The sequence below is a fragment of the Cydia strobilella genome, chromosome 26 (genome assembly GCF_947568885.1).
Source record: "Cydia strobilella chromosome 26, ilCydStro3.1, whole genome shotgun sequence".
In the NCBI taxonomy this organism is placed as follows: Eukaryota; Metazoa; Arthropoda; class Insecta; order Lepidoptera; family Tortricidae; genus Cydia; species Cydia strobilella.
In genome coordinates this window covers 7,659,014-7,675,546 of record NC_086066.1, presented here as the reverse complement: position 1 = coordinate 7,675,546, position 16,533 = coordinate 7,659,014, and the positions used below count along the sequence as shown (strand labels likewise).

Sequence of the window (16,533 nt, the reverse complement as noted above, 5' to 3'; positions counted from 1 at the left end):
AGTAGAATCGATTCTTGCATTACAAGCCCCATTGTCAGACACTGAATTATGTAATGGTTTAATTATACTAGCTAGTGTATGTATGTTTCTCGGAACGCATAATATATAAGGCCGCGGACTGGACGAACGCGACCGGCGGGCGGCTACCGATCGCGCGGGTGCACGGAGCAGAGCAGGCGCACGCACGCGTGTGCTATTCTTCCATTGTAGGTAAAATCCGTCGCACGCACCCGCGCCACCAGTTACGCTACGTCTACGTAGGCGAACACTAGCGAACGCGAAGCGGCACGGCGCGGCGGGCCCAAGGCGTTCGCGTTCGCAACGAGATCGCCCATGTAGGACACTTCTATAGGTATAAAAGGATTGATTCACCCCGCTTCGCACCGCGCCGCTTCGCGTTCGCGTGTTGTTCGCCTACGTAGTACGCTGCTAGGGTTTGCTACATACCGGGAAACTGATGTTATCGGCTACAACGTAGCCGCGAATAGAGCAAATGCGCGAGTAGAGCAACGTGTGGCCAGAGGGCAACATAGCGGCTTCGCGAGGAGCATAGTGTAACGGGGGGCGGGGGTACAGTTAAGGGCATACATTCCCAAAGTTTCAAAAATGTGTATGGTTCGCGCCGCGACAGAGACAAGCGACCGAGACAGAAGACCGCGACCGGAGACCGCGATCGTCACTTGACGGTAGGCAACATAAGCGACAGTTCGCGAGCGAGACAGAGACAGAGCGTCTCCTGTCTCTGTCTCTTGTCTCAGCGCGAACTGTCGCTTATATGTTGCCTACCGTCAAAGATAGATATAACTCCGTAATAGATGGATACAGTCTAAGGAAAAAACGTGCCTCGAAAATCACGAAAATTTGATTCTCGATCAGATGGCGCCACTAGTTTTGGCCTACTCTCGTATAGAGGGCGTTGATGGTTTCGTTTGTTATTTATAATTTTAACGCATATCAGTGAAAGAACATGGGTCAAAATCATATAAAAATTATTAATGCAAATAAAAAAGTCATTTATCCATATTTAAATACATTTTAACGTATTTTTATAAAGCTTAATTTTTAGTTTCAAAGTATGTCGATAGATGGCAGTGAATTTACAGTGGTTACAAAATCTACTATGACAGTACCGCTCTATCTTATTATATCCTCATTGCTACCGTCAAGTGACGGTCGCGGTCTCCGGTCGCGGTCTTCTGTCTCGGTCGCTTGTCTCTATCGCGGCGCAAACCTCCACCTAGACAATAAAGTCGTGTTCACACATATTTTTGAGCCATTTGTTTGGATCGATAGTTTTGCCTTCGACTGTATATGAAAGGCCTTGATTAGCCGCTCGCCGCCCCGCCGGTCGCGTGCGACCAGTCCACGGCCTTACTGCAATCTCAAGAACACGCTGAAATGTTTTCTGTCACGCGAACTTCATGAGTCGTACGTGAGTGAGCTCATCACACCATATAATGTTATTCTATGAAATATACTTTTCACCATTTTGAAGCGTTTTAAAACTGATTAATAATTTTCTAATCGTGCTAAACGGAAAATTCGTTGAGTATTACACTTTTTGTTTGTCGCGACATCTATTGTCGTGTAGCAGTACTGATAGTTCCGCTACTTGACGCTAGATGTAGACTACGAAAATAGTATTTTTGGTAACAAAACCGATGTATGGAGTGAGCACTCTGTCTTCTTAATTCTACTTTGCTTTTGGTGATATATGTCAGTCATATGGTCCGGTTTTTTAAATTCAAAAATGTACTGAGAGTGTCGTCTATATACCTACCAGCAGCTAAAGTAAGTATAGCGACTGGAAAAATTCTCATAGCAATCATTCAATTCGAGCATAATATGCACACAAATTAGCAGGCACTTCATTAATTATCTCAATGTCAACCAGCTTTTCACTTTCTTAAGGGATGATTTCGGAATAAAAACTATCCTATGTCCTTCTCAGGGACTCAACCTATCTCTATGCCAAATTTCATCTAAATCGGTTCAGCGGTTTTAGCGTGAAGAGGGAACACACAGACAGACTTTCGCATTTATAATATTAGTATGGATTACTAGCTTTTGCCTGCGACTTCGTCTGCGACCTGCGTGGACTAAGTAACCCCAGCTAGGGTAAGAATAGCGCCTGGAGAAAGTCTTATAGCAATCATTCATTTTGAGCATAATATGCACACAAATATAAGGCAACTCATTTATTATCTCAATTCCACCATGATTCCACCCCGCTTTTCACCCTCTTAAGGGATGATTTTCGGGATAAAAACTATCCTATGGTCTTCCCCGAGATTCAAACTATCTCTACTTCAAATTTCAACTAAATCGGTTCAGCGGTTTAAGCGTGAAAGGTAACACACAGACAGACAGACTTTCGCATTTATAATATTAGTATGGATAGTATGGATTTCGTAGCTGGCTTTATCTAGTAGTTGCGTTGCTCTGTAGTTACAAATGAACTCATACAGTTACATACAATATGCTATTACTTGACCAAGCCGTGACATCACATCGACCCTGGATTTCTAACGGGAATGACGTCATACTGCTAATACTATCAACTCACCTGTTGGGCACGCCGGGCCTAATTTTAGCCTGCATTGTTTTGGTACTGATAAGGTGCTCAAGAGTTTTGCCAGCGAGTCGTGTTTTTAGAATTCTTTATATGGTAGGAAGTCGCGGGTTCGAAATGTTCGAATACCGGTTAGGGCATTTATTTGAGTGTTCATCACGAATATTTATTTCTGTATTATGAAATCCATATCCATACTTAATATTATAAATGCGAAAGTCTGTATGTCTGTTTGTTTATCTGTCTGTGTGTTACCTCTTCACGCTTAAACCGCTGAACCGATTTAGTTGAGGCATAGAAATAATTTGAGTCCCGGAGAAGGACATAGGATAGCTTTAATGTCGGAAATCATCCCTAAAGAGAGTGAAAAGGGGGGTGAAATTGAGAGATTCAATGAATTGCCTGATAATTGATGTCCAGCAAAGCTTATGCTCAAATTGAATGATTGCTATTATTTATCCAGCCGCTAAACTTACTATAGCTGCTGTTACTGATTCCACGCAGACGAAGTCGCGGGTAAAAGCTAGTTAGTATATAAAAACATAAATATATATATCGTTGTCTGAGTATCCACAACACAAGCCTTCCTGAGCTTACTTGGGGCTTAGTTAAAGTTAGTAATGTGGGCAGCTTATTTTTTATCCAATCTGCTTTTTATTGATTCCCCAAAAAAACTTCCACCCCCCTTTTCACCCCCTTCAAGGATGACTTCTGGGATAAAAACTACCCTATGTCCTTCCCCGGGACTCAAACTATCTCTATAAGTCTATACTAAATTTATACTAATTAGGTTCAGCGGTTTAAGCGTGAAGAGGTAACAGACAGACACACTTTCGCATTTATAATATTAAGGGCGTGTTTCACAATGTCCAAGTAAAGTATTGGATAGCTAATTAACAAATAAATTAACTGCCAGATAAAATTTCCTACAAAAAAAGCACTTTATCCAGCAGATAAAGCTTATTTGGAGATTGTGAAACGCCAACGATGACTTTATTCGTCAGATAAGTGGCAAGTAGCTTATTCAGGACTTTACTTGGACATTGTGAAACAGGCCCTAAGTATGGATTTTTACCTATCCCCCAGATAGGTACCAAGCCGCATATTTCGACTAAGGTGTAGAGTTTGTGAAGTTAGGGCCTGTAGAGTTAGAAGCTTGGCTCTACAAAAGATCTGATAACTTTTTGACAGTGCGAGCCTTATGGTTTCGTCTTGGCAACATTTTCATTCATTCATGTCAGCCGATAGACGTCCACTGCTGGACATAGGCCTCCCCCAATTCTCGCCACTCCGACCAATCCTGTGCCGCTCGCAACCACCGAATTCCCGCGACCTTCACCAGGTCGTCGCTCCATCTCGTTGGAGGCCTACCGGCAGTTCGTCTTCCGGTACGCGGACGCCACTCCAGAACCTTCCGGCCCCACCGGCCATCAGCTCTGCGAGCAATGTGCCCCGCCCACTGCCACTGCAACATTGTACATGAAATGTTTTTGGTGGGATACCATTAGTCCATGTAATGGCCGGTTTTCCGTTACCCACATAATTTCCTTGACACGCCGCATTACGCGACATGTAGCTAGAATGCAAGCAATGCAATCATATCTAATCTCTCCTTGACCACATAATAACATTTATCTATAGGTCGACCTTATGAGTTGGAAATAAGGTTCACGGCATGCCAGTTAACTGTGTCAACTGCAAGTGAGCTAGACATACCGACGACGTAGTTCGGGAGACGAACGAGATTTACTTACCTCGTCTGCACTGACACCACATGACATACGTATGTACTGCAGGCGTAATATCCTCTACCGCGTGTTACCGTGTATTTGTTGTCTTTACAGTGTTGCAAAAAGACAAACATAATAAAAAGTATTTACCGAATATGCCGAGTAATTAGTCTTATATTGACCGGGATATAGATCATATAGAACGTGATTACCTTTTGTAATGTTTTTCAGCTCCCGCAGTTACATGCATCTTGTACAAAAGGTCTATATGCCGGTCATTATGTCTAGTGAAACTAACAGTGAATCATTCAAAACTGTTATGCCGAGTAATTACCGAATATTCAGCCCATCTATAATAGTAATTATAGAATATAGCTATTCCATTGTTCTAATCTAATGTTCAATGTAAAAGCCCTTTTAGTGGCAGCATCTTAGGTGTGACTTTATTATTTTTTCATATATTTTTTCTAACTACAAGTGTAAGCGGAAACTCTGAATTGCAACGTCGTGCCAACTTTTTAAGTGTTCGCAAATACTCATTAATTCAACTGCTGACCCAATATGCAGTATTAAAGAGCAATAAAACATTAATGCGTTGTTTAACGACCTGCGGTTTACGTTGTTGGCGCTCGGACTACGGTGATGTCACTGCGACCTGCTCATGCATCTTGGAACTTGAAACTGGGTTTATGTACAGGGTGGAAACTGAAGTGGGTCACTGGGAATATAGGCCAAGCAATAAGAAGGTATAGAGGGAAATGCTTGGAACACAATTTTTGACTCCGTATCTTTGTTTAGACTCGTTAGGAGGTGAACATATCAAAAGTCCTCGGCCATAGCCCTTGAGCCGGGGAGGAGACGGGCATATGTGTTTTGTCGAGCTTTAACTTCCTAAGACCCAGTCATTTTTGCAGTCTTGAATTTGAAACCTTTATAGTTCAATTGAATTCCATTATAGTTCAATTCGATTTGTTTTTGCCCTTTTATAAGGACATATGGAGTTAAGAGGCTAAATAAACCATTTCTTGTTCGCAGTGCCGGCGACGACGCGGGCGCAGCTGGCGGCGGAGTACCTCGAGTCGTGCCGGCGCCACAACACGCCCGCCATCGACTCCGTGCTGCTGCAGATACGGGTAACATGCTTCCTTCAGTCACCCCTCACCAGTGGCGTAACTAGGAGGGGGGGCAGAGGGGGCAAGTGCCCCGGGCGCCATCCAAGGGGGGGGGGGGGCGCCAAAATGGGCCAAAGGCAGCAGCAGGGAAACTTTTGTCAGTCGTCAGGGAGCGCAAATTTGGTGACTGCCCCGGGCGCCATATCCTCTAGCTACGCCCCTGCCCCTCACTGTCCGGTAACTGAACTGAAGCGTAGTAATAAGCATGTCCACTTGTTGCCGTGTTTAGCATGCTGATGAGACTCTGAATGTCTTTGGACATCTGTTCGAACCGGCGTTTAGGAATTATTAGTTCTATTGGTCGTTTACCCTCCGAATTTATGTTATGCCGGCGGAAAGTTTCTTAATTACTTACTCCTTAGAAATTAACGGTAACCTCCTTTTTTTACAAGTTTCCGAGAAATTGTGAACTTTTTAGAGACTTTCCGCAACTTTCACACCTTTACAGTAAGACCTAGAAGCCATACGAGTCTTTGAAGAAGTCAGTTTTACGAAACCCCAAACCGAACCCCGAACCTCTTTATTGACGAACATCAAAGATAGATATAACTCCGTAATAGATGGATACAGTCTAAGGAAAAAACGTGCCTCAAAAATCACGAAAATTTGATTCTCGATCAGAGGGCGCCACTAGTTTTGACCTACTCTCGTATAGAGGGCGTTGACTGTTTCGTTTGTTATTTATAATTTTAACGCATATTAGTGAAAGAACATGGGTCAAAATCATATAAAAATAATTAATGCAAATAAAAAAATCATTTATCCATATTTAAATACATTTTAACGTATTTTTATAAATCTTCATTTTTAGTTTTAAAGTATGTCGATAGATGGCAGTGAATTTACAGCGGTTACAAAATTTACTATGACAGTACCGCTCTATCTTATTATATCCTCTTTGACGAACATTATCTGTCCCCATCAGGAACTGCCGGAAGGCGTGATAGGCGGCGGCATGCGCGCGCCGCGCCTCACGCTCTCCTGCTGTTCTCTTCTCGGCTCCGCTCCGTGCGACGCTCTAGAGGCAGTGCTACATCGCGCGCAGTTCCGCCGTCTTGAGCTAGAATGCGACATGGACGACGAGGGAGCGGTGAGTAGAGTTCTGAACTTATTTCGACCTCTGATATGAAAGTGTTATGTGTCTTGAATCATTCTCTTGCCCTTGTCCCATTCACTTGGGGTTGGCGCAGCATGTCTTTTTCTTCCATACCTCTCTGTCGCCCGTCATCTCATCATTCACTTGCGTTCGTGTCATATCATCTCTCACACAGTCCATCCACCTTTTCCTCGGTTTTCCTCTATCCGTACCTCCCTCCACATGTCACATGACTTTCATCCCTCCGCATCACATGCCCGCACCACGCTAGGCGATGTGCCCTTACTTTTTCTGTTATGGGTGCAACTTTCAGGCTTCCTTTTATATACTTATTCTATCCATTCTCGTCACGCCACACATCCACATCTTAACATTCTCATCTCCGCTTCATGAAATCTCTTTTCATCCGTCATCATTAGGGCCCAACACTCTGTTATGTGTATTAAATGATGTTTCTATTTCCAGGAGGCTTTGTTCGATATGATTGAATACTATGAGAGCGCCACGACGGTGGCCATCTCCGGGCCGCGGCACTTCGGCATCCGGGGCTGGCAGTCGGCTTCTAGAATGATCAAGAAGGTATGTGTCTATTATTAATCTGACTCCGGATTAAGTGTAGGTCTGAATCCTGACAGGGTCGCCATGTGGGCAAGTCCAGAAGGCACTGTTGTAATTTGACTGCGGATCAGAAGTGTAGATTCGAAGCCTGATGGGGTCGCCATGTAGGCTTCGAACCTACACTTGTCATCCGCAGTCATTGGAGATCGCTTTAGTACCTATATTTTTAGCTATCCAAAAGAATTCTTGCGCATTTTCGTTACTATATTATGTTTCGGCTACGTCGACTACAAAAGATAGTTATGGTGGTTTATGCATAGAAAAGTTACCCTTAATAAAACACATTTTTTATTCTTTATATCCTACTACCCTAAGTTGTACAGCGAAGACCACCTGTTGCTACCTTTACCTACATTATAAATCTAATTTTGAATTGTTTTATTTTGTGGTACAATAAAGAATATTTGCTTTATACTTACTTTACTTTAATTTGTCTGATCTCAGAGCGCAGAGCTGTCCGAACTAGAAGTGTCAGACGGACCAATCGAAGCGACGCACGCGCCGGTTCTAGCGCGCGCACTGCGACCGGCCGCGTGCAGACTACGCTCCCTCTGCCTGCAGCGCGCGGGGCTGGCCGGCGAGCCGCTCCTGTGCCTCGGTGAGTGCTGTCACAAGTGTCGCAGTAGACACACGGCCGGTCCTAGCGCGCGCACTGCGACCTATACAAAATTCCACCCCCCTTTTCACCCCCTTAGGGGCTAAAAATTTCAAGTTTTTGAATTTTTCTGTTGTTTGTGTGCTAAGACTATCTTGCATGCCAAATTTCAGCTTCCTAGGATTTCAGGAAGTACTCTAAAGGTTTTGATGATCATCAGTGAGTGAGTACGTCAGTGACGTAATCGGGTTTTTTTAGATATGAATAGAATCTAAAGTATAAGAGCTATGTCATTGAAATTTGTTATGCTTAATAAGTTCACTAATGACATCATATCCCGAGAATTTTGTTTATCTGGCATAATCCAAACCCAAGTTATGAGGGCTCAAAGAAACGTCGAAGCGCTTCGAGAAAAGGTAGGTAGTGCCCTTGCGCTTCGCTTTGTTCGTCTTGGCGGGGACACTAACGTGCCCCCAGATTATTATCGCTGCGTCTGTGACGGGCTTAACAATATTCTAAACCGTGTATTATATTTCAGTAATAGCACTAAAATGCAACCGGTCGGTACGAGAGCTCCGGCTGTGCGATAACCGGCTGACGGGCGCCGACGCCGCCCAGATAGCCACGCTACTCAAAATCAACTCCCGGATACAGCTGCTCGACCTGTCCAACAACCAGATACAGGTGATTATACCGAGCGAGGCGGAGTCTCACTGTCAACTAGGGCGTTTTTACGGTTAGTTTTACGGTTTAAATCTTCAGTCAATGTTCATGAAAATTTGCGAAAATGTCCTATAACCCTTTGAACGCAGATGACAGCTGTCACTGTACCCAGGCTTTGTGAAAAAATATTTGCGTCTTTATTTTATACACTATTGACTCTTTCTACTGTGCCGTTTATTGTGGGATCTCTCTCTCGAGAAACAATTTAAATGCGATTGTTTTTTATGATAAAAAAACTAAGTAACTTTATGTTTTTATTGACTTCTATGATATTAATAAGACCTATGTACCGTATGTAAAGTTATAGATAGTCACAGCCAAAAAAGGCAGGATTTTGTAGTCATTAGAATATTTACCAGACTGAATGTGAAAGTAAATGTTTGTATGTTCACAGGATGCAGGCGTGGGTCACATAGCGGACGCGCTGGTCGAGCAGTCCACGCAGTCTCCGCCCTCCGCCAACAGCTCACCTATGTCACCACACACGTGTCCGCGTAAGTGTATTCATAATACTCATCACCATATCAGCCTTTTATCACCCACTGCTGAGCGTAGGCGAGAACTGACCTGCTATCTTCCGAACGTCGTCGTCCACCCAACGAGCCAACGGACACCAGGCGAAACTGGAATTCAAGACCAAAAAAAAACTACGACGGATACGTCACTGTCAAAAGTGTCAAAGTTACTTGTCACTGTCAGTTTCAGTTTCTTTATTCATAACAAAAGTGGGTTGCTTGACGACCGCCATCTTGGCGACATCGAGTCGAGATTATTTTTTTTGTTTTTGCTCATTAACGTTGTTTGAAGTGTAATACTGATAGCTTATTATGCAGTAAACTAATGAAGACGTGTGCGGATAATGAAGAATTAATCTAGATACGAGTTTATCCACCGTTTTGGCGTCAACGCCAAGTAGCTCCACGTGGCCCTTGTATAGTCGCTATCGCTATACAAGAGCTCATAATATCACAACTACCGAACAACGTCGTGCTCTAAGAGCATTTGGTATTTCTACCTCTAACCGTATCTGGATAGAGCCCTAGAGGCCATAATTGTATTATTTATACTTTTACCGTACACTGGCTGATTTACATCAAGATTGAAGAAATATAACTCGATCCCACGTGGATCCCACTTTGACGTTGGCGAAATCATCGACAGTATCGATGGAGCCATTCTACATAAAGATTGATTGATAACAAAAGTGACATGTCAATTATATTATACATATTTACGTCTTATGTCTATTTTATATTAACAATAATCAGTATCCCATTCAAGTAAACATTTCAGGTTTCGCTAACCTTTTTGCAATGTTTCTTTAAATTGGCTTCATAACTATTGATAAATAAGGTATTTTTTTGTCAAAAATAATGGTACAGACTTTGGTCGCAGACTCTTTTAATACATTCATTCTAGATTTTTTTGCGGCAAAATTTATAATTTTGTTTTATTGCTGCTGTGTATACCTGCAGGTGAGTACATTATAATAAACTACTCTCCCCCCTCCCCACCTTCGGCTTTCCCCCCTTGAAAAATGTAAAGATAAAGATAAAAGATATTTATTCGTGACGATCAGTCGATCACAACACAAGTACGAACATGTACAGACAACAACAGCAAGAAAAGAAGAAATCATCAAGTGTGCATAACGAAATCCCATGTCCCATTTTACAGATATTTTAACATCAAGACATTTCTAACGAAACTAATCTTCCATTCCATTTTTTGTTTTTTTTTAACTAAGAAAAAATGTTGTTGCCAAAACATCTAGGGATAAAAAGGAACGCTTTTCGGTTCCGCTCGTAAAATAGTTTTTTTTTTACCGGGTTTTCCGGTTTTTAGGAGAACATTTCCATGAAGTTCTTGTCAGATTAACCAGTTTAGAACGATAAAAACCGGTTTCTTCCTATGTCGGTGTTTTTATTTACGCGGTACACCACCAACCCGGCCGAGCGTTAGGCCGCTCGTCGAATAAACCGGTTTATTTAGGTTACAATAAACTTTTTAAAACGTTCGCGTTCTTATGAAAGTTCGGATGAATACCGAAATATTCATATTCCTTTATTCATAAAATTACTAATTTTAACATGTCAAATTCTACAATTCATTAAAATAATCGTCAATAAAGTAAATTACAATAAAACATATATAAAAATAATCAACACATTTCAAATATCCAAAAAAAATTGATATTAAGATTAAATCATTATTATTATATTTTGACAATTTTTAGGGTTCCGTACCCAAAGGGTAAAAACGGGACCCTATTACTAAGACTCCGCTGTCCGTCTGTCACCAGGCTGTATCTCGTGATCTGTGATAGCTAGACAGCTGAAATTTTCACAGATGATGTATTTCGGTTGCCGCTATAACAACAAATACTAAAAACAGAATAAAATAGAGATTTAAGTGGGGCTCTCATACAACAAACGTGATTTTTGACCGAAGTTAAGCAACGTCGGGCGGGGTCAGTACTTGGATGGGTGACCGTTTTTATAGTTAATGGTACGGAATCCTTCGTGTGCGAGTCCGACTCGCACTTGGCCGTTTTTTTTTATTCAGGTCATTCTCAATATTTTTAATAAACCGGTATATACCGGTATTTTGTAAACCGGTTCCGAGCCTTGCTCTTGCCGGCGGCACGGGCCGCATGGTGGTCGCGATGTAACGTGTGTCGTTGTTGTTGCAGTGATTGGCGGCGGGCACGAGGCGCGCGGGCTGGCGTTCCTGGTGCTGTGGAACAACCAGCTCACGCGCAACGCCGCGCACCACCTCGCCAGGATGGTGGTATGTCACACATATTTACATATTGTCGTGCCACAATATTCCAACAGATGGCGTTAGCATGTTCTACATCGCGCTTACGGAGTTACGAATGTCAGTTGCTATATATACTTTTTAGGGTGCCGTACCCAAAGGGTAAAAACGGGACCCTATTACTAAGACTCCGTCTGTCCGTCCGTCTGTCTGTCTGTCTGTCACCAGGCTGTATCTCATGAACCGTGATAGCATAGAGTAACTTATACTAGAGCGGTACTGTCATAGTAAATTTTATAACCCCAGTAAATTCACTGCCATCTGTCGACACACTTTAAAACTAAAAATGAAGATTTATAAAAATATGATAGAATGTATTTAAATATAGGTAAATGATTTTTTTATTTGCATTAATTATTTTTATGATTTTGACCCATGTTCTTTCACTGATATGCGTTAAAATTGTTAAATAACAAACGAAACCGTCAACGCCATCTATTCGACTGTAGGCCAAAACTAGTAGCGCCCTCTGAACGAGAATCAAATTTTCTTGATTTTCGAGGCACGTTTTTTCCTTAGACTGTATCTATCTATTACGGAGTTATATCTATCTTTGGTGATAGCTAGACAGTTGAAATTTTCACAGATGATTTATTTCTGTTGCCGCTATAACAACAAATACTAAAAACAGAATAATATAAATATTTAAATGGGGCTCCCATACAACAAACGTGATTTTTTTGCTGTTTTTTTCCGTAATGGTACGGAACCCTTCGTGCGCGAGTCCGACTCGCACTTGGCCGGTTTGTTTTTTTACTTCTGACCGACTCAATGGACGTCGGCGTCTAGTCAAACGTTGACGCAACTGCGCAGCGACGCTATTTTCCATAACGCTGACTAGGCGCCGACGCTAAAAAGACGCTAGTGTGGGATCTCTCTTAACAATATGCTATTGTTAATGGGTTGTATTTATACAGCGGGCGTCGAAGTCGCTATACGTGCTGAACGTGGGCCGCAACGCTATCGGAAGCGCCGGCGTGCGCGTGGTCGGCGCCGGAGCCCTGCTGTCGCTCGGGCTCCAGGGGGTGCGGCTCCTGTCCGACGCGGCGCCGCTGCTGCGGCAGGCGCTGCTGCAGGACACGCACCTGCAGGTACACTAACTAAACTTGACCTTTCAGTGCCGACAATGCCGACCCTTTACAAACCTGTACACTCCTTTTTCATAGAACTCCATACTGTAGCCCCTCGAGAAAACCTCGGCAGGAAGCTCATTCCTCAGCCTGAGCGTCCGCGACCCTTTTCTAGGTTTTAGGGCAGTGGTCCGTCACCTCTTCAGTCCTGCCACCCCTATGACTAACTGGGGATCCCGATTTTACCCCTCCTCCCAATAATTATCAATATTCTTTCTTACAGGTCTATACTTTGTCAACTTCAATTGAGTTTATTACCCCCGTAAAATACCAGCTTTACTCCTACGGGGGTAATTAATTACCCCTAGATTAGGAATGGCTGTTCTAGGGTATGAGAATGAATACCCTGCCAACGGAGTGGTGCGATCCAAAATCTAGACTGTTCCTATACCTCAATTAATAATCTCGGCTAATGTCGGCAATGCGCATGTAATATCTCTGGTGATCCAGGCGTCCATAGGCTACGGTGACTGCTTACCATCCAGGCGGGCCGTATGCTTGTTTATATCTAACACATTATTGTTATTGTTTCTCACAGAGGATAGACCTGCGCGACAATAGGCTGGGCGCAGAAGGACTGCAGGCGATCCTCAACGCCATGGAGACCAACACCACCCTGACTCAGGTCGACCTGGACGACCCCGCGGTGAGTAACAAACATACTGTCACTTACCACCTAACACACTATTGTACCTATCCACTCAATCATTGCAAATAAATACTTACTGGATTCATTTATGAACCAATACTCATTTGTACCACAAAAGCATTGGATTGTTACTCATTTGTACCACAAAAGCATTAAACTATTACTCATTTGTACCACAAAAGCATTAAACTATTACTCATTTGTACCACAAAAGCATTGAACTATTACTCATTTGTACCACTAAAGCATTGAACTCTTACTAATTTGTACCACAAAAGCATTAAACTATTACTCATTTGTAACACAAAAGCATTAAACGATTACTCATTTGTATCACAAAAGCATTAAACTATTACTCATTTGTACCACAAAAGCATTGAACAATTACTCATTTGTAACACAAAAGCATTAAACTATTGCTCATTTGTACCACAAAAGCATTAAACTATTGCTCATTTGTACCACAAAAGCATTAAACTATTACTCATTTGTAACACAAAATCATTAAACGATTACTCATTTGTATCACAAAAGCATTAAACTATTACTAATTTGTACCACTAAAGCATTGATCTATTACTCATTTGTACCATAAAGCATTACCAAGTATAGAACCGGCACAGTGAACCAATATTTTGCGCCATGAGTAGATGTTGTTTTCACAAGGAACCATAGAAGCGGAGCGTGAGTCTCGTGACCTAAACGCGTAAGCGCCATGAATTTATTTATTTTATTTATTTGGGGCATCAACAGCAATACCATTCAATTCAATTAATTCAATTATATATTTAATTCGAATCATTTTGATCCATATAGTGTTATTAAGTACAACAAAACTTAAAATGAATTCAGGTTATTGACATGCAATTACAATTCACAAAACACACACATAAATTATATAATAAAATACAATCTAGAATAAAATCATAGTAAAAGTAATACAAAGCATAGTGAACAGAAAACATAGCCAATAACAGATGTCCACAAAAGTACAACCATAGAGTAACTTATACTAGAGCGGTACTGTCATAGTAAATTTTGTAACCCCAGTAAATTCACTGCCATCTATCGACACACGATTAAAACTAAAAACCGGCCAAGTGCGAGTCGGACTCGCGCACGAAGGGTTCCGTACCATTACAGAATAAAACAGCAAAAAAATCACGTTTGTTGTATGGGAGCCCCATTTAAATATTTATATTATTATGTTTTTAGTTCTTGTTGTTATACCGACAACAGAAATACATCATCTGTGAAAATTTCAACTGTCTAGCTATCACGGTTCATGACATACAGCCTGGTGACAGACAGACGGACAGCGGAGTCTTAGTAATAGGGTCCCGTTTTTACCCTTTGGGTACGGAACCCTAAAAATGAAGATGTATAAAAATATCATAAAATGTACTTATATATGGATAAATGATTGCATTTATTATTTTTATATGATTGTGACCCATGTTCTTTCACTGATATGCGTTAAAATTGTTAAATAACAAACGAAACCGTCAACGCCATCTAGTCGAGAATAGGCCAAAGGTGGTAAAACGTGGTGGCGCCATCTGTTCGAGAATCAAATTTTCTTGATTTCCGAGGCACGTTTTTTCCTTAAGACTGTATCCATCTTATACGGAGTTATATAAATCTTTTCACTTGTCATGCTCGTAAAATTCGACTTTAAGTCGTGCGTAGACGACATAAAGTTGCTTATTATGTTCTAGAGCATAAAGTAAAATCTATTACGACCCTTATTGACTTAGCAATAAAGTCCTGCATCTGCCATACAAACTTCCAGCCCTGCCGGGGCGCGCCCGACACAACCGAGTACAATTTACTTTAGTCTTGAATATATACGGTAAAATAACCTACAATATTGGATATTTTTGTATATTTTACTCACACTCGAAGTGAAAAGCAGTGTAACTCAGGCATAAATGACCATTTTTATCCTCGACTATATCGGTCCTCGCTGCGCTCGAACCAATAAATTGCTTCGGATAATAATGGATCGCTTTATGCCCTTGTTGTACAATCTACTATTTCAACACACTTGCTCAAAACGACGTTTTTATTCCACCGATTTTTGGCTCATAATCCTAGATATTAAAAACGCGTGCTCTTTCAGTGTATTAATCCACTCGTGCTTCTTCATTATATTATCCGACTGAGTTAAGAAGGTAACTGATTGCTAATAATATGCATGGAAAGGGAGCCTTCTTTAATTGGTCGGACTGGCGGGCACGGGCGCGCTCCTCGCGCCTGCGCAGTGCGCGGCCCGGCCGGCAGTACGAGTATGACAGATGCAACACACAATACTAACTGTTTTAACTATTAAAATTTGATTAATATATCTTTTTTTTTCTCGCAAGTGTGTTGAAAAACGTCGTATGTAACGCGTGTGCATTGGTCATTACACACATCGGCTTTCTTATTGCGCGCTCGCTTACAGCTCGCGCGTGCAATATCGCCTCGTGTGTAATGACCAACTTAGCACACTCGTATCATAATGTACTATTGTTTGTGATATATTCGCAGGAGTCATCCCCGAGCGAGGATCTAGTCGCGCGGCTGACGCGCGAAGTGCGCGCCCTGTGCCGGCGCAACGAGCCCGCCGCCGCCAGCCCCGAGCGACGCGTCACCAGGAAGATCAGCCTCACCTGCCACACGCACTGTCTGCACCGGGTAACTATCCTACTGTACAGCAGCCAGCCCCGAGCGACGCGTCACCAGGAAGATCAGCCTCACCTGCCACACGCACTGTCTGCACCGGGTAACTATCCTACTGTACAGCAGCCAGCCCCGAGCGACGCGTCACCAGGAAGATCAGCCTCACCTGCCACACGCACTGTCTGCACCGGGTAACTATCCTACTGTACAGCAGCCAGCCCCGAGCGACGCGTCACCAGGAAGATCAGCCTCACCTGCCACACGCACTGTCTGCACCGGGTAACTATCCTACTGTACAGCAGCCAGCCCCGAGCGACGCGTCACCAGGAAGATCAGCCTCACCTGCCACACGCACTGTCTGCACCGGGTAACTATCCTACTGTACAGCAGCCAGCCCCGAGCGACGCGTCACCAGGAAGATCAGCCTCACCTGCCACACGCACTGTCTGCACCGGGTAACTATCCTACTGTACAGCAGCCAGCCCCGAGCGACGCGTCACCAGGAAGATCAGCCTCACCTGCCACACGCACTGTCTGCACCGGGTAACTATCCTACTGTACAGCAGCCAGCCCCGAGCGACGCGTCACCAGGAAGATCAGCCTCACCTGCCACACGCACTGTCTGCACCGGGTAACTATCCTACTGTACAGCAGCCAGCCCCGAGCGACGCGTCACCAGGAAGATCAGCCTCACCTGCCACACGCACTGTCTGCACCGGGTAACTATCCTACTGTACAGCAGCCAGCCCCGAGCGACGCGTCAC

At 43.0% G+C, this 16,533-nt stretch overlaps 1 protein-coding gene across 1 annotated transcript in view; it reads left to right on the top strand.

Annotated features, from left to right (window-relative positions):
• The window catches only part of LOC134753349 (uncharacterized), a 73,865-nt gene that overhangs the window by 35,710 nt on the left and 21,622 nt on the right, over positions 1-16,533 (top strand). Inside the window, exons 2-11 of the mRNA XM_063689219.1 lie at positions 5,338-5,435; positions 6,400-6,564; positions 7,036-7,149; positions 7,633-7,786; positions 8,322-8,467; positions 8,901-9,000; positions 11,199-11,296; positions 12,244-12,417; positions 12,995-13,102; positions 15,638-15,784. Of these exons, the coding sequence (XP_063545289.1) occupies positions 5,338-5,435; positions 6,400-6,564; positions 7,036-7,149; positions 7,633-7,786; positions 8,322-8,467; positions 8,901-9,000; positions 11,199-11,296; positions 12,244-12,417; positions 12,995-13,102; positions 15,638-15,784 (1,304 nt within the window). The remainder of the gene's footprint in view (positions 1-5,337; positions 5,436-6,399; positions 6,565-7,035; positions 7,150-7,632; positions 7,787-8,321; positions 8,468-8,900; positions 9,001-11,198; positions 11,297-12,243; positions 12,418-12,994; positions 13,103-15,637; positions 15,785-16,533) is intronic.